Here is a 24,491-nt window from a genome sequence, read left to right on the forward strand (position 1 = left end):
CGCATCAAGCAAAGATGGAACGAACACAAAGGCACTAATGCCTATGTCATCACTGGGGCAGCTCATTCAGTTACAGTATGAAGTCAAAAGAACCAAATTCAAATGTTTCATTGCTGTAGAATATATCTTTTCTGAAATGCACAAAGTGGTTCAACCTGCTGTTAGATGTCTAATCCAGGGGTGTCAAACTCATTTTAGTTCAGAGGCCACTTACAGCCCCATATGGTCTCCAGTGGGCGGGACCAGTGAAATAATAACATAATTACTTATAAATAATGTCAACTCCGATTTTCCTCTATGTTTTAGAATGAAAAAGCAAAACTGCACAATAAAAATGGTATATCTACAAACTATCCTTTAAAAATTTGAGTAACTTCTTTCTTTTTTTTTTGTTTTTTTTTTTTTTTAGAAAAATAAGCTTATCACTTTATGATTCACATGTACATTACAACTTACAGATCAGAGTGGATATACAAAGGCACAAAACATTTACTAACGGGCATAACATTGTTAAAATTGCACTTACTTCCCTTAAGACATTTCAGGTTGTTAATATTTGTTAAAAGTTTTTTGTGAAAGGATAGTTTGTAAATGTAAACATGACCATATAAGAGAAAAATATGGAGCTGTCATTATTTATTGGTTATTATGATAGCATTTTACTGGTCCAACCTACGTATTTGAGACTCAATTGGGCTGTATGTAGTACCTCAACTAAAATGATTATAAGACCCTTGATTGTTAATATCTTCAGTGTAATTTTTGCCATTTCACAAATTGATCCCAAAATCACTGGACCCTTTGGTGGGCCGGTTTTGGCCTGTGGACCATATGTTTGACATCCATGATCTGATCTGTCACATAAACTTTTTTTCTCAACTTTTCTAGTAGGTCTCCAACATTTTTGTTTTGCTACCACTAGCCATCTGTTCCTCCTGGAAACTTAAAATATAAATAAATAAATAAATAAATAAATAAATAAATAGTTATGCCCAGTGGAGAGAAAATATACTTACAATTGTACATACTATTGGCCAGAAAGCTGGAACAAATTATTTTTTTACCTCTTCTCATGAAATGATTGTGACAATGTGTTTTATTCTTGATAGATAAAGTGTAACTGGGGCTAAGTATGTAATCACAGCACCAGGTCAAAGGTGATTACTGATGTGTAAAAATTGGAATAAAAAGAAGAATCTGTGAAAACACAATTTTTCCAACTTTATGGGAAACAATGTAAATACATGTTAATTCACACCTTTGATCAGATTATCAGTGGTTTACTTAACTTCTTTCAAGCCTCTTAATGGTCTTTTATTGTCATTAATACTAAAATTACAGAGTCCGTATAAACATAGCTAATGAAAGCACACACTGGTCTGCAGCAGTGTTGAATGTAAACTTCAGAGTCACTGAATTACTGTGATCATCAAAAAATGTGACAGGATTATCTGTGATTAACTGTGCTGCCTTATGATGTATTGCAAATATTGAGAGAGGTGCACTTTATTTGAACGTACCTTCATTTACAATCTGTGTGGGCACAGCACATTTGTGATTGATTTAAAATGGAAAACGACTTTGATACGTTCCATTTCAGAAATTGTTACACGTTCTCCAGTCTTTACAATCTCAGCTTTCAGAGTGGAGGTTGTCTAGGGCCAGTGAGCTCTTTTAGGTTTATTCCTATTTATTTCCCTGTTGCGTCTCTGTGTGTATGGGCTCTCTGAGCTCATTAAGATGCAGCTCTACCATGCAACAACAGCTTTCTGAGATGATAATACAAACAGCTTCAGAGCTTCCATCATAGTTATCTGCAGGTGGGTGATTATGTCCAGTCCACCGCGGGGCTTTGGCCAGTTCACCACAGTGACCCAACTGACTTACATAACATGAAGGGCTGCATAAGAGATTAGTGGGCCATTTACTTAACACAGAGTGAGAAAAACAAAGCCTCGGTCTGCACACACCAGATCTGCTAGAAACAAAATGTGCCCTCTGACAATAATATAATTAACTGTAATCACAGCTGCATTTGTGTCTTATGGGATCTTATCTCTAAGATGTTATAAATACAAGACAGCTTTGGCTGGCAACTGTTATAGCTGCTGCTCCACCCCTAGTCACAGATTAACGTTAAATCTTACACACAACAGATCGTTGATAATGATCTGTTTACATTTTTCGGAGGGAGTTTACTGTTGCATATCTGTGCATGTAACTATAGCTGTCAGCAGCTGAATAAAGTATTTAGTTTTATGTTTTAAATGATCGACAGGCAGTAAAAATAGATTTTATCTCAGTTGTATCTTGCAAGCTTGATGCGAACCAGCATCTGTCTGCATGTCACTGCTGGTTTACAAACAGAAACAAGCAGAAACATCTTTATGCAGAGGAAATAGCCTCAAAATAGTCAACAGTGTGTTTTAAATGATCCACAACTGAAAAATAACATCCTCAAAAAATATGAGTGTTAGTTCACGGATGTGTTTTTTCTACTGAGTTGTGATATCATTGGTATAATGTCTGTGCCTTTGTTTTACTTTATTTCCTTCCCTTCCCTCCTGTTATTATCTTTCTCTTGCTAGCGCCCATATGTTTTTGGTATGTTTTACATGTAAAATTGTGGTTTTTTTTTTTAAATGTCACTAGCACCTTCCTGGTTAATTAAGGCCAAATAAACTATGAACTCATACACAACTACCAAGCTATTTGAATATGTAAAATACTTTTACAAATGTGCACACTGTAACCCCAGTGAATATTAATATTTTCTGTGCTGATTTAACTTCACACATCAGATTATTTTCAGTTTCCAAAACCATTCTGTGCATATAAATATCTAAACACATTTGTGCATTCTTTCCACAGGTGTATCTGGTTAATTTTGAGACTCTCTCCATATTTCTATGAACATCCTCTATATCTATGAATTTATTTTGCTTCTAATTAAAAGATAATTATGATTTCTGTGTATTCCCCTGACAGACTGCAAATTATCGCCAAATCATTAAAAAAAAAAAATCTAAACCCTGGACTGTGGATCATGACTTGTTTACTACCTGCTGTTAAAAGACTGTCAGAATAAATATAGATTTGACCTGCCACACAGTGAACAAAGTTTTTGCTTTAATTGCATTGTTTTTCTATTATCAGATTTGGTGTTTTGTATATTTTTGCTCTGAGCTGTATTTGATTTCATTAATAAACCAACAAGCTCCCAAACCTCTATGGGAGCATCTATTTTTAAGTCCTAGCATATTTCTCTAGAAAGCAGAGAGCAAAGGTTTCCCTCCCTTTCTGTCTCCTTTTCACTGTCTGACAGCGTCTTGTCTTGTCACATATATTCTTGGCAGGATCATCCTGTCCCATCGTTCTCAGTCTACTGGGCTCCATGAAAACAGCCGGGAGCGAGCCGGGCACAAGGAGCTTACGGGGTAACTACAGAGACACAGATGATAGAGATCGACAGAGATGATGATGGAGAGCTGTTATTAGTTGTGGAAGGACACTAGACGTCTTGGCCCACGCAACCCCTCAGGGTGGAGGCTTACTGACTAGCTGTGATTAGAATTAGGTGCTTGACAGACCTCCAGAAAGCGAGAGGGAGAGGATGATGGGGGTCCGTGAAGTGAAGCGGTCCTCACCCAACCTGACTGACCCCATGCCATCTAAGGGCTAAACATTAGAGGCATGAAAAAGCTCACCATTGTTAAAATAACAACCCAAAACAGGATCAATTCATTTTCGCTGAAATATCTTCTTTTGTTTCAGAACAGACTGCAGTTTTTCATCAACCAAACGCTCACAGATGACCTAGTTTGAGCAGCACAGTTGGATGCATTGCGGAGAGGTTTTAAGAAACTTGCATGTATTCTAATAAATATAAGGAAAGCAAAGGCTAAAAAAAAAATAGAGACCCCTCTAATAAATATCTATGAGGGGCTATGTGGGACAATACCCAGCTCTGTGCTTAACCCTGCCAATGTTCAAACAGTGGGCTGAGCACTTTATCCGTTAAACACACTGATGTGCCAGCAGAGCAGACACGGCTCCAAATCGACTGCACGAAGGTGTTAGACTTTGACTTTCTCTGCTGTGAGATCTCAAGCAGATGAGAGGTTGACTTATTTTTAGACAACTTTTTCATGCATGGAACCTTATTTCTAAATAATGAGGGCGTCTGTGACTAACGGATCAAACCTGCAGTGATTTGGAAAAAAAAAATGATGGGAAAAGCAGAGAAAGATGAATAAAAATATCAAAATCAAAAGAAAACAAGGCTAATGAGCTGAACCAAAGCTCTTAGCTCTCCCTACTCACATTTTATATCTACTTCAGATCTCTATGAAACAGGACAGTAATTCATTACAATTTTTATTAAAGCTGAGTTGAATCAAACTGAGGTGTAATGAAAATGCTACTATCTCCCCCTCTACTATCTCCTCTACACCATGAGTATCAGCTCTTACTCTCAGGTAAATGTTTCAGGGTCAGAAAATGTAAAGACAATCATTTTAAGTTTTTCTTTCTACCCACTTCCATAACTACTTCATTAAAAGTTTAAGTCTTAGGTAATAGGTAGTGACAAATTTCTTGCCGGCTAGTGTTTTTATGTGTTCTTTCATATTCCTCATCTTCATGTTCTCTTATGTTCTTTCATTTTACCTCTTTTCTGGTGTGGTTTCATTTTCTTTGCTTGCTGGTGCTTCCTGTAGATCTGGGAGGTTGGCAAAGTCATCCGTTTCAGCCAGCCCGATTGCTAGAGACAGAACAACCATCTTCCCTTCACTGGACACACAGACAGACAGACAGACAGACAAGACAAGACATCACAAGACCAAACAGGTAGGCAAATAAGCACAGACATAAACAAAAACACAGGCGTGTACAAAAAGAGAGTGGAGAGAGGTGGTAGATTGTTGTGAGGACACTACTTCATTAAAAAAAAAAAAATCAGTTTTAGTGAGATGAGATTACATGTTAGTTAAAAGTTAGTCATTGTACAATTTGACAGACATTTGTACAATATTGTACTATGAAAAGAATAAACAGTATGTAGCTGGTTATTTGTATGTGCAGAACAAACCATAACACTTAAGCATAAAAAAGCAACGTACAATACGAAGCTGTTATTCTGAATGTTAGAACACTTAAATACTGTATTTGTGTGAGCAGGAGTATCGCCTTCTGTTCACCTCATTCAGTATGTGACACAACGATTGGCACCAAATAGATGATCATATTTTAAAGGTTCAATGTGCAACATGCACATGTGCTTGTGTATTTGAGTCTGTGTTGATTTTGGCTGATATGCAATTTCTAGATAACTAGCTAGTGGTTTAAACTGACATAGAGGACCAGAAGAAAGAAAATAAGAGGGTTTTCATCCAAATGTATTGTGAATTTTAACTTAATTTTCAGAAAATCTCCCAAAAAAACCCCAGAAACTTACTATGTGCCTGTAAATCCACTAATGTTAATAGATAAGTGCTGGTTTTTCATCATCACCATAATCAAGGTTTAAGCTTTTCCAGTACCACACAGTATTCCAAACAGTAATATACTAGCTGAGCTGTGATTTAGCGCTCAAAGATGTAATACAGTTTTAACAATAACTAAAGGGGTGTTTCCACTGAGGAAGTTCCTGGTAAAAGAAGGGAGGGGGGAACTTTAAAGGAACATCCTTTCACTCGAAGTAGAACCCACCACCTGTGTAATCAGTTTTGATTGTGAGACAGTGTGGGTTTTAAAAATGGTGCTTTCTGATGATGTCATATCCCACTTTAAGTATACCCAATCAGCACAGACTAAACTTCAAGCCAAACCCAGAAGTTTTTCGGGGCCACTTTGAGTACCATCCCCAAGGCAGGGATGCATTTAGCCCCCGTAAAGTACATTTACATGCACAGCTTAGTTCAATTTCCTGTACATATATGACAGTAGCTCGACTACCATTCAACAGGACTGTTGTGTTTGTCCCAGTCTACGTGCATGGGAATGTCATCAGTTTATTCTTGAAAACATGTCGTCTCTGCTTAAATAGGTGGTGATATGAACTCTTTCAGCTTGTTAACAGACTACATGGTCCTGGAGGATTCTGTTGGGTTTCTGTAAATTGGCTTAAAATTTGATTTGATTTGATTTGATCTATCTCCCCTTTATATGAAGCACTTTGTAACGTGTTGTTTTAAAAAGCGCTATATAAATAAAGCTTTACTTACTGTACTTACTTACTTACTTACATCACTTGCAAGCTAGCAAGTTAGCAACCCAGAGGTAAACTGGCACGACAATGGATACCACTGCAAATTTGTCCATAGTCTACTTTCTGGCCGGGATTTGGTGCAGAGCTCTACTGTCAGTTCCAGTCCTTCTGGTCTGTTTACATATAAGAATAGATCGACTTTCAATCGTATTATATGAGTATGTTAGTCCGACTTGTAAAACTTATATTCCAGTCTAGCTAACAAATTTAAATGCACTGTTAAAATCTAGTTTTAGTCGGACTAATGCAATAATTAATTTTTTAATGTCACATAATGTCATGTTTTTTGTGTCATGGAGGTGTTTCGGGAGATCGTCCCTCAGGGGCCCCCACCCCATATAATTACCTCTAAGGTTCCTGCAGTGGAAATGCAGCCAAAATTTCAAGGTTAATTCCATATTCCGTGTTTTTATTTTGTTTTGTTTTTTTAAGCACAAATTGAAAATGCAAATCAAACCAGTTGGATAGAAACACAGCTATTGAGGCACTTGGAGCTCAACCTAGACCTTGGTTGGTTTCTTATCAAATGTCCAACTCCAAAACAAACTTCACATAAGTTCACAAGCACATGCAAATATTGAACCTCTAACGCTCATGTAAATTATATGATGTAGCCTATAGTTGTTTCACTAAAGTCAACGCTGTTGTTAATCAAAGTTTAGGACTAGGAGAACACATTCAACGCAAAACACTTTTAATCTGATGCTACTGGGTTGAGTGGGTTCTTTAAAAATCCACCCAGAATGTAATCTTGTTCCTTTCACACTTGATTTTAGTGCTAATGTATATGTCACATACTGAGTTAATGCAGTTCTTTAACACTGATATGTTGCTGTATGGAGCATATGAGAATATAACATGCACTTCTCATATTTGTTTTGTTGCATAGCATGTATAATTTAAAAAACTAATATCCATCATTAGCCAACCTTGGAGATCTACAGTATCTACCGAGAAACATCAAGCATATACAAGCATAAAATTTGCATATAATGTATTTCAATATCCTTTAAACATGGTAGCCCTACAATAAATAGAGATTCAATTAAGAAATTTAGATTTGACTGAAATATGCATAAAACACAGAAGCAGAGAACCATGGCTGATGCTTTCATAGTTTCAGGTTCTATAAACATAGATTGATTAAGGGGATAAAAGAGGCATTGAAATGATGTGCAGTAAAACAACAACCCAAAAGAGAGAGAATAAACGAAAGAAATCCATGAAATTGAGGTGTCCTACACACAAAAACAGCTGAGGTTGATTTTCATCCATTATTGTGCCTCTAACCATGCACGAGGTTATTTAAATTACATTATACTGAAGTATGCTGCACCGTGAATTTAAGAGGCCATGGAAGAAGTGACCTTAATAAATAAATGCTTGCTCACAGTGGTCCTTGGTTATTTCACAGTCACACCTTAACAACCTGTATGTTTCTCACTGTTTTGCATGCGTTTTGTCTCTTTAAAAAGCCTCCAACATATTTGTCTGATCCAAGGACGACCTTTCCACTTTACCTTTTCCATTTGCCCAGTAATTTCTCAAAGGCCAATTTCAGTATAAATGGAGTTCTTGCTCATATTCTGCTTCTCTTTGTATTACTGCACATTGCTGCATATTTTAAGCACCCTTTTTTTTTCAATTTCAGCTCATTTGTTCAGCTCTGTGTAGAAGAATATAAGGTTCTTCAAGTTTTGCGTTGGTTTGCATGTTGGCTTGATGAGGTTACAAATGATATAAGGCTCCTAACACAATCACACAGATAACATCTGATCAAACTGAGAGCTGAAAGTAGACAGAATAATATCAGGTGGTATTCAATCACTTCCAGTACTAATCTGAAGCAGTCAACAAAACTTATTTAATAAATTATGTCTCAGATAGGCCACTGCAGTGATTAAGGTCAATAAGGATTGGATAATAGGCAGCAAACTAGTTATTATGAAATAAACCAGTAATCAACAATCCTCATTTGATTTTTGTACCATATCCTGCTTATTATACGGCTATTAAGTAAAGAAAATAGTAATTTGACAAAAATATTGATATAAAAATGGATTTTATTGCTTCTATCTATTATATTCTGTGGTTGGAATTGTGTCTAGTGGGTCATTCACCAATCAGACCTGAGAATTCAACAAAGTCTTACAATTAATGTGAGTAATTGCGTGCGCATACCAACAAATTACAATAGCATGTGTATCCGATTTCATCCGATTTTATCTGTTTTCGTCTGAGCTTTCTTCTGATTTTCTTTCTCTCATCTCTTCCTCTCAAACACTGATCTATTTTCAAGCCTTTGTGCACTTTCTATAGTGCTTTTTCTCCTTAAAAAGAGGTTGTTTGTTGGAGAAAATATCGACAACAGGAGGAACACATTAGCACTTGAGAGACAGCGACCCACTGGGGATGTGTAAACAGTACCAACATGAGGCTCATCGATAAGGTGAATGGATTTGTATAGATGACCAAAAAAGACACGCGCACTCCAACCGGAGGGTGCTGAAATCATTACCACCTACACTACTTGTATTGATTGGAAATGTAAGCCGGGTGGTTTGGTTGTCACACGTTGTGACAGGCCTGCACATACAGGAGGTGAAACTGCTGTATTTGGTTGTTCATACCCCACTGATCACAGGCACATGAAATGGTATTCCCATTCTCACAGCGTGTTTCACCCCGGAGTCAACAAATGACATGTTTAGACCAGTGAGATATGTGAGGACAGGGACAATGGGCGATGCCACCTCCCTATATATGTACCCAGCCCTATCTGAATGATGATTCACATAGGCAGAGAGGTCACTGGCCTGGAGACACTGTTAATGGGAAAACACGCAAAAAAGCAGAGCCGTGTGTGTGTCTATGTTCACGGTCAGAAGAGGAGGGGGGCGTTTACGTAAAGCTGTTTTATAGAGCACATCATCTGTAATCTATCATTCAAGCCGAGCGAAGGGATGCTCTCTGTGCTCCGTTTTCAGAGAATCAGCAGCCTTTGCACATCAGCAGACATCAGGGTGAAGAGGGGTCAAAAAATAAATATTTAATTTATGGCTGGGTTTAAGGTTATGTTGTCATGTTTGGGTTTAATTTTTAAACTTACGCTGTAGAAAATGTGCTATTACAGAGACAGTGGAACAGTTCAGCAGAATGCACACTACTGTTTTGATGGGTACAAGCAGGATTTATTAATAATTTGAATTTGGCAAATTCTTAGCTTTTTTTTTTTTAGCTTTTTTGCACCATCTGTGCATGTCTGTGCCACTTACTACCTCCTTCATAGTGGCTGTAAAGATGCAGTTTCATAATTTACTCAGTATTTTAAGGGTGTGATTCTGGACAAAACAGATTAAAGTAGGGGATGGACCTGGAAACTGTGATTTTTATGGTTGTCTTGTGCAAATTTGCACTTCAAGTTTATGCAATACATGAGAACATGTTGTTATTGATCAACTAACAACTATTTAGGCTTTTAAAAATTATATATATATATATACATACATATGTTTGGACAAATACACTGTGACCCAAAAAGTTGCAATAATTTTGTTTTCAGACACATTCCTCTCTTTATTCCTATATATACACATCAGTAATCACCTTTGATCAGGTCCTGTGATTACATATTGAGTTCCAGTTACACTTTATTTATCCAGAATAAATCACATTGTCACAATCATTTTATGAGAAGAGGTAAAATTATTTCAGTCCAACTTTATGGGCAACAGTGTATATGATGCTCTTTAGATGTCATATGCACCCATGTAGGCTAATCTTAGAGCATAACTTTTGTTTAGCAGGCCATAAAACCTCCAAAAAAATAAATACAAGCTCAAAAAGTTCTGGCAGGCCTTCCAAAAATCACTGTGCAGCATACTCACAAATATTATAATGTACCAAAGAAGAGAAAACACGACTTACTCTGAGTGGACACATTAACATGAGCAACTAAGATTGTACTAACTCCTCAATTGGCCTTATCAGCTGCACACAGGAGTACAAGTCTACATATAAATATCACAAAATGTGTGGAAAATTACAGCATAATTAAATCACTCTATTGCAAAACAATCTTTGCAAGCATACTTTTTCTATATGGTGTTTATACTGGATTGTATTCTCTTTCGAGGCTGTGTTTCACCATTTATTTATGCGTCTATATGATATATACAGTTTTATTATGTTCCTTTAGATAATGTGGTTAACAAAACAAAAAAAAGCTGTGCAAAAAAACCTACCTTTATGAAGAAAGGATCATTATGTAGGCTGGTGCTGGTAAGTTGCATTGAGTTAAATGTAATGTTATTTAAAATATTTCATCGACCCACATATAAAAAGTACCTCCCACTAACATTGTTCTAAACAGCACTAGACGTGCTTAATAAAGTCTGCAACATGTTCATGAATTAAATCAACACCTCTTTCAAAAACAGAACAATAAGTCACATTAAACTGTGATTTCTTTTGTATTTTTGTGTCAGTTTTAGCCAGGAATACAAAATGAACTGATACATGTGAGGCTTTTGTTATATTTACAGTTGGTGTCCATTAGGACTTATGATGTTTTAGAAACCAAAACAAAACCTTTGAAAAAACACTGAGACTTTTGGAAATGATGAAGCTGACTCCTGATTGGTCACACCCACGTCACATGATCCTACCAATAAACCAAAGACATCATCCTTGCTTGTTACCATGAGCTGTTCAATTTTTCTGTCCTTGTTTTCTTTGTTTTCTTTGTGTCATTTGACATCTCCATTTGTGTTACCATTGACGAGAATCACAGCAGGCCAGTTTTTATTTGAAATCTGTGATAACTACGTGTCTAGCTGAGTCATTAGATTTCTGATTATGTGATATATGTTTCAGGTGAAAGAAGAGAGATTAATTCAGGAACTTTGCTAAAATGCTTGTGTATACTGAGATAATATTGTTGAAAATGTACTTGAGTGATGTCACGCTAACTTAAAGCTAAAAACAAGATCAGTAACAACAGAGTTAGACAAAAAGAAATGTTTCCCAAACCATCAGTATCAGCAGAATTTGGCTCCAAAAATGATTTCTCCACTGGAATCACTGGCTTTAACAAAGGCAAAAAAAAAAAAAGATCCTAGCTCTGTGGTTCCCAGCCTTTTATGGCTCGTGACCCCATTTTAACATCACAAATTTCTGGCGACCCCAGACATACAAAACGAAGACATTTTTTTGCTAAAATCAATTGGTTTTTGATCATGTAATAGTTTGCTGTACTATGTTGCAAATAAACGTTAATTTTAGAAAACATTTAGTCTATACAATGTATATTATTATGGACGGAGGCAGAAAAACCAGGTGTAGATTACTGCACAAAGGGAGAATTTTATTTTCCTTGGTCAGGATATGTACAGTCAGTCCAGCTTGGATTTACTAGGCTGACAATTAAAACTGAACAAACAAGAACTCAAACTATGAATTATGAAAGAGCTGCAGCATCTGAAACCGACCACAATGAACATTTGACAGATAAACAGAACCATAGTGCTTCAGTTTCAGCTTCACAGTTTGTCATGTCTTTTATGTATTGTGATTGTCTCTCTCAACCCACCATATATTTTTTATTAGTACGTTTTTATTTTTATTTTTTATCAATTACTAGAAATTTCAGGCGACCCCATTTGAATTCCAGTCTTGACCCCAAGGTTGAAAAACACTGTTCTAGCTATATATACATACTGAGCAAAAGTCCTAGGTCAACATTAGGTTTGTTGCTTTAGTAAAGTTCTAATGTCCACACATATGCATTTCTCATTCTGTTCTAAGAAATAGTCTGGATATATGGGAAGTATGGACAGCAGTAAAAACAAAAGCTTTAGGTAAAAAAAAAAAAAACAGCTTCTATAAACCAAAGTGGTAGTATTTAGTTTGATGTCCCTTTGCATTTAGCAAGTCTTTAACCCTTTTGTTCAGACAATGTGAGATTTATAGCATTAGTGTTCTGATGTTTTATACCATGTTTCATTCAACACATGTCAGATGTTTCTGTTTGTGCTGCCTCTTGTCATGGGGTCAGGGGTCAAATTAAATACTGACTTTAACCTTGAGAACCAATATAGTTGAGTTTTTATGTGTTTTTTAAGGCTGTGCATATATTTCCTGTATTTTCTAGTTGTATCTGAGCAAAAGAGAATGACAAATGTTCATTTCAATCCTGCAAAAACAGCAAAGCTAAAGGTGGAATGAGACTTTTGCATAGTATTGTATATTTATGTATTTTAAATGGGGTGGTGTTCAATTCAGGATTTATTTATCTGTTTATGCATTCAGGTATTATATATTCATGGTTGTAAAGCCAAGGATCAGTTATTTCCGACAGTGTTGAAAATTTTCTTAGACTGTGGTGACAATAACTGATTGTTCATGCTTTAAAAACCCACTGCACTGATAAGAGTTAACAGCAAAATCAACCTAATATAATATTTTACATATTAAAAACATCATGACACTTACAGGAATGACTTTACATCCAATCCTCTGTGACGGATCTGTTCCATCATATGGTCCCAGCTGCCTGGATTCGATCTCGATCGGCCTGTCCCTGCCCCTCTGTACCGGGAAGCTCCAGCCGGACTCCCCCGGACCCCACGCGGGCCCCCACGGTGGCCTCCACTGCCTGGACCTGTGTGCAGTTGGCCCAGGCTCTGTGAGGTGACTGGAGGGTCGTTGGGACCCGGAGGGGGCTGGTGAGTGAGCGGCTGTTGGAGGCTTTGCTGCCGGACCAGGGGCCGAGGGCGCGCCACAGCTGAGGACGGGATGTGCTCCAGGGTGGAAGCAGATGAGAGGGAAGCGTCCCCGAAACTGAGCAGACACATGGCAGTACAGACGGAAAAAGACGGACACAAGAAGGAAGACGTCAAAGTTAGAGTTACATAAGAGGGATGGTAGGACATGAGAAGAGATTTAGAGCATTAAAGTACAGTGATATGATCATGTTGATATGGAAAGAAAAGTGAAGATAAAAATATAAAAATCTATACAGATACAGCAGAGACTGGAATGTGTTAATACACTGTTCAGAGCGAACATCCAAGGGAGAGAGGATCAAGAGAGAACAAAACACAAAGAAGATCAGTGAAAGAAAAAAAGACGAAGAACAGAAGGAAAAAAAAGTCACAGATTTCTGTGTAACATCTGCTGTAGGACAGTGTATTAGAGTATGGATGGGGCGGCATGCATTATGTAAACATCCATTTATTATTCTCCGATCTGTCAAAAACAAGAACGGAATGTTGCTGAAGTGGAATTAAATTCAAGCTAAAGTTTAAGTATCACTACCACTTCATTTGAGGCCCTGGTCCCCGTCTACAGTACTTAAGTGTTTCTGTGCATTACCTCTCCTTCTAATTAGACCTGACCTACTTCTACTTCTCGCCTTTTGCCTCAGTAGTCTTTCTCTAAGCCCCTCTCTGTTCCCACTCTTTCCTTTTGCTGCTCCTGAACTCAGCGATTCTTCATCTTCCTTTTTTCTTCATCTTCTCTTTCCCCAGTCATCTTGTCATCACCCTGTGGTTCACTTCTTCCATCCATCTGTCTCCACACACCTCCGATCATTCTTTTTTAATGCCATCTTGCTTAATTACCAGTTGGCAACTCTTACAATCATGTAATAGTGCTTCACCCTTTATCCTCCCCTCAATCACTGCCCTGACTGATGATTGTAAGCTTGTGCTAAACAGCTCTGTCTGAAGCTAATGCTGTGCAGGAGGATTTACTGCCTGGACTTGTGTTGTGTTAGCGGCGCTCTTCAGTATTAACTGAGCTCAAACTCCGCTGGAGAGCCAGGAGACGAGCCCCCTGAGGAGTGGAGCGATGCTGGATCAAGTAAATACACAACCGAGCACATATACATGCACTCTTACATGCAGGCTTGCTCTCATACAGACACTGGCATATTGCAGTCCATTAGGTATTTCCTGAGGACAGACTTTGAAGAAGATGTAAATTCACTTGTGCATAATGTTTGGAATGAGTGAATGTGAGTTAATGAATCAAATTCTTCTGCTGGATTGATAGTATATTGAGTAAAAGTGTTTTGGGTAGCTCTAGTACCATGATGACAGTGCTAGCAATATAACCATTAGGTTTTAGAATGATATTTTGATCATTTGAGCATTAAATATCTCTGGCTTCAGTGTGTAATCTATACTCATTTAAAAATTTTTCATCAGAAAAAAAAGATTAATTTAATAAGACACAAGATCCAGCTTTTTAAAAAGTTAATATCAATACAAATCATGTATGAATCATATATCCTTATTTTTCGCCCATGTGATGAAGATGCAGAAAAAATGTAAATGTACAGTGAAATATGAATGCCTTCAAAGGTCCTTCGGTCTTAATCATATCTACTCTGACGTTCGCACTCTGCTTAGTTCAAAGGTAAAAGGCTGAAGTCAAACGAAACTCATATCAGTAGGAAACATCAAGCTTAACATTATGCAGATGAGCGAAGTCTTTGCAGAAATCTTATAAGCGTGGGTTTAAGTTGATGGGTGGGGGGCTTGAACACACTTTAAATCAGGGTTTGGGGTTACTGTACCGGGATATTCAGAGCATCAGGCACTTTATTTCTTGCCTTCAGGTTCATTTTATGCCACATCTGTATCAGTATATAGCATGCCTTTATAACTAAAGACAGAAAATTCAGGCACCAATATAAATATTCATGCATTGTTTATATATTTATTTTCCTGTCAACCAACTTTTCTCATGTATCCCTGTTGCACACATATAGGCATAATTTACTCTCCTTCATGTCTGGAGAGGTTACCTCTTTAAACATGCATGTAAATTCACTTTATTTGAGAAATATTTTATAATCTTGTAGACTTCTACAGCTCATGTGTGTTTCAGCAGGATTTCTGATCTTTCTGACGCTCAGAATTCCCTGCACATTCAAAACATATCACACGTACTTGTGTTTTAGCATAATTTTAGGAATTCTGAAGGAGACTGAAGGTTTTACAGCACATTTTGGCCAAAACTGATTACACTGAAATGTGAGACCTTCTGACACAAAATTAAACCCAACTGCTTATTTTAGGTTTGATATGCACATGAAAATTTTAGACGATGATAGCTAGTGCAATCTTTGTTCCCAGTGATGCAAGTATTTTTCCTTTGCTGTCCTTCAGATGCTTTTTCTCTGCAGCATTCATGCAAGTGGTCATGCATGAAATCAATAAAAACCTATGGATATAATAATAATCTTCAATACTGATAATTATACATTTACAGTGCATTATCCAGGACACTTACATAAATCATTAGAAGTGTTCTGGTTAAATGTTGAGCAGCTTTCAACTCTACTGTGAAATGACAATATGCAGAATGAATATAAAGGTCCAGGGACAGACACTGAAACCCATACGCTGCAAATGATCCAACAAACATATTATCATAACTGACATCATTATAAATCAATATATCTGGCTGAATCCATAGTGGCATTAGTCCAGACATCTGGGAGCCAGTCCATGTGCTAATAAATGGTGCCAGTCTGCTCAGTGTCATACATTTGGCTTTTGATTTATACAATCCTTCCCTCTTTTGTTATCTGCACACTAGATCTGCAGTATTGTGCTCGAGTGCTATTTTTTTTGTTTCATCTTTATTTATTCCCCTTTATCCGTCATCGCTACTGTACTGCACCAACCCTGTCATTCATATGCTCTGAGCGTTAGCCCTCTTTATCTGCTGTATCCTATTACTGACTCGCAGGGTTATTTTCACATTTCTTCTTCCTTGAAAGTCAATTAAGATGACTATAAACCTTGAATGATTTTGTAATTAAGGAAAATTGAGGAGGGTAAGAAAAAAAAAAAAAAAGAAAAAACAAGGAGACAGAAGCAGAGGGAGAAAAAATACCAACAGTGACGAGGGAGGGAGAGAGGGAGAGGGAGGAGACAGAGACATAAATAGAGCCCAAAATAGAAACCAATTCCAGAGGAGAAACAGAAATACAGGTAAAAGGAGTAAAGAGGGAGCAAGACAAAAGAGAAAGGAATAATACAAAAGGAAAATAAAAATCAGACAAAGGTTAAATAGAAGATTGAAACTGTGAAGTTACTCTTTTTTTATTTATAGATCCTATGGTTGACAATTTTCTTGCTAGTTCACACTGTACCACAACAACAACAACAACAGTATTATAATTACAATCAATAGAAGCAATGATGGAATAATATATCAATCAATATGTCTTCATTATGAACTTCTATTGTTTAATAGAGCAACAACAGATATGTAATAGTGTTTATACCAGATTAAATGTTCCCATTATATTTCTCCATATACCACAGATACACACCCATCTTTATATAACATTTCATTGACGTATTTATTACTTTTTTGTGTTTCTTAAATCGGCAGGATGAGGTAGGGTTGTGGGTGCACATTTATAATGTTTAGGCAGTAAAAGCGCTTCATTTAAGGTTTGTAAACGATTATGTTTTGGCTGAAATATACATATGGGTGCTTCTATGAAACTGGGTTCATTTTGGTACCTGGCACTTTGCTAGCTTTTTTAGACCCAATAATAAAAGAGAAAATTACACATATTTCCCCCCAGGATGTACCTAATGATGACCTCAGATAAATGCAGAAAACAATTATACTCTTGCTCCAGGCCATCCCAAAATTAATGAATTTTTAATAAAATACTGGGACCAAAAATAGGATCAAAATTGGGACAGGAAAAGCTACCTGGAAAACATGGCTTGAAATGGTCTTATATGGCACTATAAATAAAGACACTGTGTTAAATTTGATGATCCTAGTAGTTTTTCTAATCCAGACATGTGGGTTTTTCATGAATCGGCAGTCTCATTCCAGGTTTTGCATGTAACCCATCGTGTCCACTAATTTTACATGTGGAATCTGCCCATTTAAACATATATAAATCACGAGGAATTTTGTAAAGTGGTCATTTTTGTGAAACACTCTGCCTTGCATAATTAGTTTGATTCCTAAAATGTACCTGTGAGAGAATAAAAAGTAAAGTAAATATACAATAGCGTGTAATTTTCATGCGTCCTTTTTACTGTGTTACACGCAGTTTTTGTATAAAAATAATATTAAAAAATATAAAAATGTGTTTTATCTGACAAATAGTTGCTTTTTTTCATCTCAGTAAATGTTTATTTTTAAAATAGACTCAAAGTGCTTCCAAACTTGTATCATAACATTAGTCTACATCTGGTTTGAACTTTTAGCCCCTCTGTCCTGTTTTTAGGGACCAGTTTCATAGAAGGACCCATAAATCAATGACGTCTTAACCTTATATTTGTTGACTTTTTCTGTATAAACCAAGCCTGAGTATCTTTACCTAACCTTAACCAAGTGCTATCAGTACATAAAAATTTAATAATGTTCCTGTTACTGAGACGTGGTTGTATTTATAGACTTTTTCTTTTTCCTTGAAACACTAAAAGTGCCATGAGCAGTATTATACCATACCATTATATACACTCAGAGCACTAAACAACATGAGTTTGTGTGTGAGGTCAATCTTTCAATGTTTCAGTCATCTTATACTATTCCTTAACCCCTGTGATATTAATGCAGAAATTAACTGAATAATTTAAAACCAACTACAATAAATGTTGACATGAATTACAGGACACGAGGTGTGTATTGTATTGTAATAATTTTAACATGTTTTTTATTTCAGAGGTATTTTTGCTGGAATTAATATGTTTAAACGCCTCTTCTTCTACATGTGCCCCTTATGGATCAGTTTACTGTATAAACTGATCTAGAAAGGCTGATATTAAATGTGTTTTGGTTCACATCTATACTTTGCTGGAACTCAAACTGGCCAAAATGTACTCATGGAAATGGGTTACTCTTGTAATGTCAACATGATGGTCTGTGTGGCTAATAAACAGATGAAAGTCAATAAAATAAACAGCGCAAAATGTTTTCAGGTCAGTTACTGGCCTAATATACTGCTGTTCATTTAACAACTTAATCGAAGGTTTTTACTTCAGTTGAATAATAATGCTACTTTCTACTCTGGGGGATTTTCTGCGTGCATCCGCTTTGTTTGAAATGCTTGAAACTGTCACAGCTTGCTGCAAATTGGAGGCTGCAGAGAACAATATGACTGCGTAGAGTCACTGTCTAAGACTCGCCTTGACATGAGCTTGTGGGAACCTGACAGCTGACTTAGAAATGGTTTGTGAGTGACGATGGGCTTCCAAAAACACTTCCTTCATCTGAGCAGTTGGGAGTACATGCAGCATTACCATTCATTATGGTTTTACAAACTCACACTCTTCCGTGATATCCACACCATGCTGTTGTTGTACCCACTGTTTCCCCTCATGCGTGCCCTTGTCACAATGCTCCACTCACTTGCTAAACCGCAGGCCTCCGGCATGCATGTGGCTCTGGACTGTCTGCCACCTCCCAGCCTTGCTGCCCCCCGTCACCATGCTCCGAATGCTGTCACTGCGACTGGGCCCCGCCTCAGTCCCAGAGCAAGCACCACCCCCGCTGTCACTGGCCCCCGGTGAGGGTCCAGCACCGCCCTGCCCACCCTTATCCACGGCCCCACTGGAAAGTCCGGTGGGGTGGACGGTCGACAAAGAAACACGGACAGACAGAAAGAGACAACCAAGAAGAGAGAGGAGAAAGAGAGAGACGAACAGACGCACAGACGTACAGACCCGGACAGCAGAGGGATCATCAGTGAGGTTAGTCACACCAGTGAGTAAGACACTCTGTGGACAATCAGTCCAACCACAAGTGTCCAGTGTCCAACAAAACCTTGGACGAGCACCTACTGTGGTCACCAGGGGTTAGTAAAGAAGCAGTGAAGAGGTTTATAAAGACAAAATATTTATTGAGGATGCAAAACAATAGTCAGGTAAAAAGTTAGAATTGTATTTTATTGTGGTTTTTTGTCCTTTATGAGTCAGATTTATGTATACTGTGCATTTTTTGATCGTGCTTCTACTTTGCATGTTTTATTAGTGTCTAAAAATGCAGCATGTGTTTTTTACTCAGCCTGTATTTCTAATAAGTTATATATATATATAGATCCTATTTTAATGCCCTATGCATTTTGCAGTATAAGCTTCTGTAGTGCATGTTTTTAACTGCCTGATAATGTACAATAAGAAGGACTGAATATCTCTAAAAACAAAACACTGGTATTAATACCAATACTTGGCTTCAGTATTGGTTGATAAATTCTATTTTTTTTTATCTTTTCAATAAAAGGAAATTACATTATACATTGCAGTATAAACTTTTAGTTTTATCTTTCAGCTTATCTGCATTTATATGCACTAAAAGCAGTTCATAAAACAAAAAAAAAATCCCAAAACCACCACTATACAACACCATAGATATATATTATTGATAAAACTATGTATTATCTATGTACTCTATGCAAAATTTCCATTTCCATATATTTTTTTTACATTTTTGTCTTATTTTGTTCTTGTGATTTTTCCTTTTTCTCCTATGTTTTGTATTATATTTATGTCTGAAATAAACTTAAACAAACTTTAAAAAATGCTGCTGAGATGTACTGCTTTGGTACTGAAATTTGGGAAATGATCTACGCCCCTATACAATGGGCTTCATGCAAGAACATTTTGTGTTTTTATATAAACTGTCTTTTCCTTTTTTTTTTTTTTTTTTGAGCACCACAGGTTCATTTAGTCTCCCTTGTCATTTTTAGTTAAATAAAACTCATAACTTCAGAGATCTGTATGAATGAGCAGCATAAATGTAACAGATGCAACCTGGGGCAAACAGATTTACATACAGCCATTTAGTGAAAATTTTACGTAGAATTTCCACAAATTACACAAACATGATTCTTTCAATAGGTCCAGACAAGAAAATTCAAACTAATGAAAAATTAGTGAATGTGGGATCCCCTAAATCACAAATATGTGACATTTAAGGACACATCTGTTAATAAGAGTGTTCTTTCATCTTGGCCACTGTTTATAGGACACTTTGTTAATGCAGGTACAAAGTCTTATAAATTGCTCTATTTCTCCGTATATGAAAGAACCATGAGATTCAGGATTTTTCGTCTGCCCAATTTCTCACCACACGGGAGACCAGGACCAGTGTGTGTCCTCTGTGGGTAGAGCATAATGGCCTGGTAATGATGCAAATGTGTCATCTTCACATCTTAAGACTCCAAATGCAGGTGATGATAACAAAACACTGATAATTATCTGTCTCTGATTCCCCCGCAGCTCTATTGAGTAAGATAAATACACTCCTGTCCAATGAGTTTGTGTACAATCTTTTAGATGACTTGGAAATATCTAACCTTCCGCAGGCAAAGAGAGCACATTTTAATACACATTCTCCATTACTTCTCATAATGCTGCCTCGCCCACCCCATCTGACCTCAACTTGGACGCCACAGATACAAGTAGAGACAAATGTCAACCAAAGTTCAGAGACCGGCAGTGAAGACAGACCACACAAGACCAGGACGCCTTCAATGACATTCAGACATTAAGTGTAGGCTGACGACGGCAAAATGGATGAGTTATCACTGAACTTCTATGCAACTCTCACTGCGTGGGCTTCGGTTTTGCAGCACGATGTCCAAATTACTCTCACAACTGACTAATTACCACCATGAAAGCATTATTATTATTATTATTATTATTATTAGAAAAAAAAACAAAAAAAAACCGAGCACTACGAATTAATTGACTTACTGATCCTGTATCACACATTTGCAGAGTGACACCTTTATCATCAGCCTATTAAATGCCTCTCATATCTAAATAATAAAGTCGATAGCACTATGCGATGCAATCACAACAATTGCTGTAATGACTGTTACTCACTGATTTAATAATAATTTCAACATCGCTGCACAGATACAACTGATCATCCTGTGTTTGGGAAGGAGTCAAGTGACTTGTAATTACAGCAGGTAGTGATGAACACTTAACGCCTCGGTGACATGTGAGACAAATGGACAGTTGAAACAGACATTAGACTGTTCAGACACTTTAGTTGTTTTTTTTTACGCGGGTTGTGGTGGAGCAGACCAAGGAGGGCTATCAGCATCACGGCACTTTCAATACTCGGAGCGATAATCGGAGTAGTGATGACAAACGAATGGAAACAAAGAGCAGATGGTAGAAGAGGTGAGAAGGGTAAAAACACAGAATGAAAAACACCACAACATTCAAAACACAGACAAAAAAAAAAAACCTCTTCAAAAGGTTAAAAAAGAACGGAAGAAAACAAAAAGTTAACCCTCTTGTGGAAACCCTGACGACTGAGGGAAGTATATGTTTTTAAGCCAAAGCTGCTCCTCCGGTTTGAGAGGCAGACCTGAATACTTGGAGTGGCTGAGTTGTGTAAAAAGGGGAAGGGGGTTCAGGTAAAACACTGAGCTCTGCAAACGGAGGGTTTCCATGGTAACACTCCATGGGCTGCAGGTGAGAGGGAAGAAGTAAAGAGTGTCTGATGAGGCCAGCAGGGCTGTAGGGAATGGAGCTATCAAATATTTGACTTCCTGTGTGGAAGAAAAATAAAATATTTCCCACGTGTGTGTTCTGTGCTCAAGGACTGGTGGTCTCAAATATGTACATCTTAAAAATATTGATCATTTACAGCCTGTTTTCTATCTTTCTATTAGATATAACTGCTTGTTCTCTCTGTTCTGCTGGCAGACGGAAACACAGTCTCTTTATCTAAAAGGGATCATTTTGAAAAACGTTGTAATTTCTGTCAATGTTTGGGCAGTCCTAGCAATCACAGCCATATTGAGGGATGGTGCTGCACATTTCTATCAGGTGCTGCATGACCAGCAGTGCATACTAAACACCATCTAGCTGTGGACATGCCTGAATGCAAAAACATGAGGATTACCGGGGATGAGAGGAGACTTATGTTAAAAGATATGGATACCAAACAGTGTTACAAAATGAGGCATTCTGACCTCTTTGGACCATTAAATGTGACCTTTTTACTGTTCGCTGTGATATATTGATCCATATATCCACTTGATTTTCTGTGTTTGTATCATTTGTCAGGTATTTTGTGCACATTAATAGTAAAGATGTTCTTCAAATGGACATTTTATTGCACAAAGCACATGTACAGCGTACTAAAACCTTTACTGTAATCCTGTCCAACTGTTGTAAGGTGCGTATAAGCTCCTGTTCTTTACAGCCCTGCCCAGATAGAGGGATCCCTTACCAGCCAGGACTGAGACTCACTTGGGCGTGAGGCGAGGGTCTCCGTACGGAGCATATGGAGACATGTTTAAGAGGAACTCCTTGGGCGGGTAGGAGCTCCACCTCTGTTGCACATTGCTGCTGTCATTGTTATTCCAAAAGTCTCTGTCTAGATCACTGTGACCAGAGAAAAAGAGAGGTAAGACAGGTAACGCCATAGACAACAAATACAGGGGCTGTAAAAGAGAAACAGTCAAAAACATCTTGAAAAGAGCTGAAGTTAAAATGCTTCCTCTTTAAATAAAAGGTCAGGGTTGTGGGACTTAATAAATAGGATAAATGTGACAATATAATATAATTATCAATACAGTAATCACATAGCTTCCACAAAAAATTGCAAAAAAAATCTAAATGTCTTAAAACCTGATAGCATGTAATGTTGGCGCCTGATCAAACACAGTTAACAGAGGAAAAATATGAGACCTGAATGGATTATCAGTCTGTCTGGGACAAGGAAACAAACAAAATAGAAGAATCAGAAGAGTCAAGAAGAGATGGGGGGGTTATTGGAAAAAAGAAAAAGACAGCAAGTATAATATAGCAAATACAGCCAACTGTATCTGACAGTGGATGTTGGTGGTCAAATTTATAATAATGTAACAACAACATAAAGAAGAACCCAAAAAGACAATTTCTCTTTTAACTATATTATAAATACATTTCAAGACAAAACTAGTCTCTGTTTATATGTTATTTAATCCATAACTGATGTTTTACAGCATTTAATCTAACTTAGTTTACCCAACATTCACAGTTTGACCATAAACTTTCCCTCCCTGGTGGTGGTCTTGAAGGCTGTAAAATGAAGCTTTTTACATAACTGTGTCCCATAAAGTACTAAATATATATATATATATATATATATATATATATATACACTCACATGTAGTAACACTATCTTGAGGGCATCATTTCACGGCAACATTTCTAACACTGTTGGGGGCAACAACATAAGCTTTCCAATCATAAAAAGCTTGTTAAATTGTGATGCCATCACCACAGCATAACTTATCTCCATACGTCTCCATCTACGTCCCCTTTGACACCTACTTGATGGCTTTATTTTCCCCTCGACCTCTCACAGAATCTGGAGAGCTGGCAGCTTCCACCCCGGGCTTATTCCTCTTCCCCTGTGAGGAGACAAGGGAGACACAGACAGTGATGGGAACTGAGAGGATCTCAAAATCATGTCCTCGTCGTTGTTTACAGAAGTTTTTTCCCGTCTTTTTACTGCTGAAGTGCTCATTACAGGGGCTTCAGAACAGCATCAGGTTCCAAACATGTTGTAAAACATGATAAATGAGGGAAGAGCAACAAATTGGTGTGAAGCCAGGACTACGGCTTCTGAAGAAACAAAACGTGATGAGGGACCACTTAACTGCAATGAGATGCAAAACGCACACTCACTCACACAAATGTCTGACACATGGATACACGTCTCCACAAACAAACTCAAGGAGAGCACACACATTTAGCGTGCTCTGATTAAATTCTACATTGGCTACAGAAATAATCATACATGCTGAAATAATTAGTGGTGGAAAAAAGCAAAGTGCATTAAGTATGTGCTTAAGTACAATTTCGACGTACTTGTCCTCTACTTGAGTGTTTCCCTTACATTTCTTTTCTTTTAAAGTTCAGAGGGACATATTGTGCTTTTCACTGCACTGCATTTCTTTGAGAGCAGTTATTGCTTTTCATTAGAGCTACAGTCAATACTAGAATAATCAGCTCGTCAATATAATATATGAGAAGTATTTTTAAGCATAAATCAAATTTAAAGTATAAAGCAGGAGTATTGCACTCGTTTTAGTTCAGGGGTCACATGCAGCAGAATGTGATCTCCAGCAGGCCAGACCTATAAAATAATAACATTATAACCTATGAATAAGGTCAACTCTAAACTTTTCTCTATGGTTTAGAATGAAAAAAGTAAAATTACA

General features: G+C 37.3%; 1 protein-coding gene across 2 annotated transcripts in view; it reads right to left on the reverse strand.

The window, feature by feature from the left end:
* The window catches only part of syt7b (synaptotagmin VIIb), a 135,262-nt gene that overhangs the window by 25,533 nt on the left and 85,238 nt on the right, over positions 1-24,491 (reverse strand). The window contains exons 3-7 of one of the 2 annotated variants that reach the window (XM_030130949.1): positions 23,599-23,678; positions 22,531-22,665; positions 18,668-18,868; positions 12,761-13,108; positions 4,669-4,791 (exon numbers count right to left, since the gene is read on the reverse strand). In XM_030130949.1, coding sequence (XP_029986809.1) covers positions 4,669-4,791; positions 12,761-13,108; positions 18,668-18,868; positions 22,531-22,665; positions 23,599-23,678 — 887 coding nt within the window. The remainder of the gene's footprint in view (positions 1-4,668; positions 4,792-12,760; positions 13,109-18,667; positions 18,869-22,530; positions 22,666-23,598; positions 23,679-24,491) is intronic. The other variant, XM_030130950.1, reaches the window with a different exon arrangement.

Source organism: Sphaeramia orbicularis, chromosome 3 (assembly GCF_902148855.1).
Source record: "Sphaeramia orbicularis chromosome 3, fSphaOr1.1, whole genome shotgun sequence".
NCBI lineage: Eukaryota > Metazoa > Chordata > Actinopteri > Kurtiformes > Apogonidae > Sphaeramia > Sphaeramia orbicularis.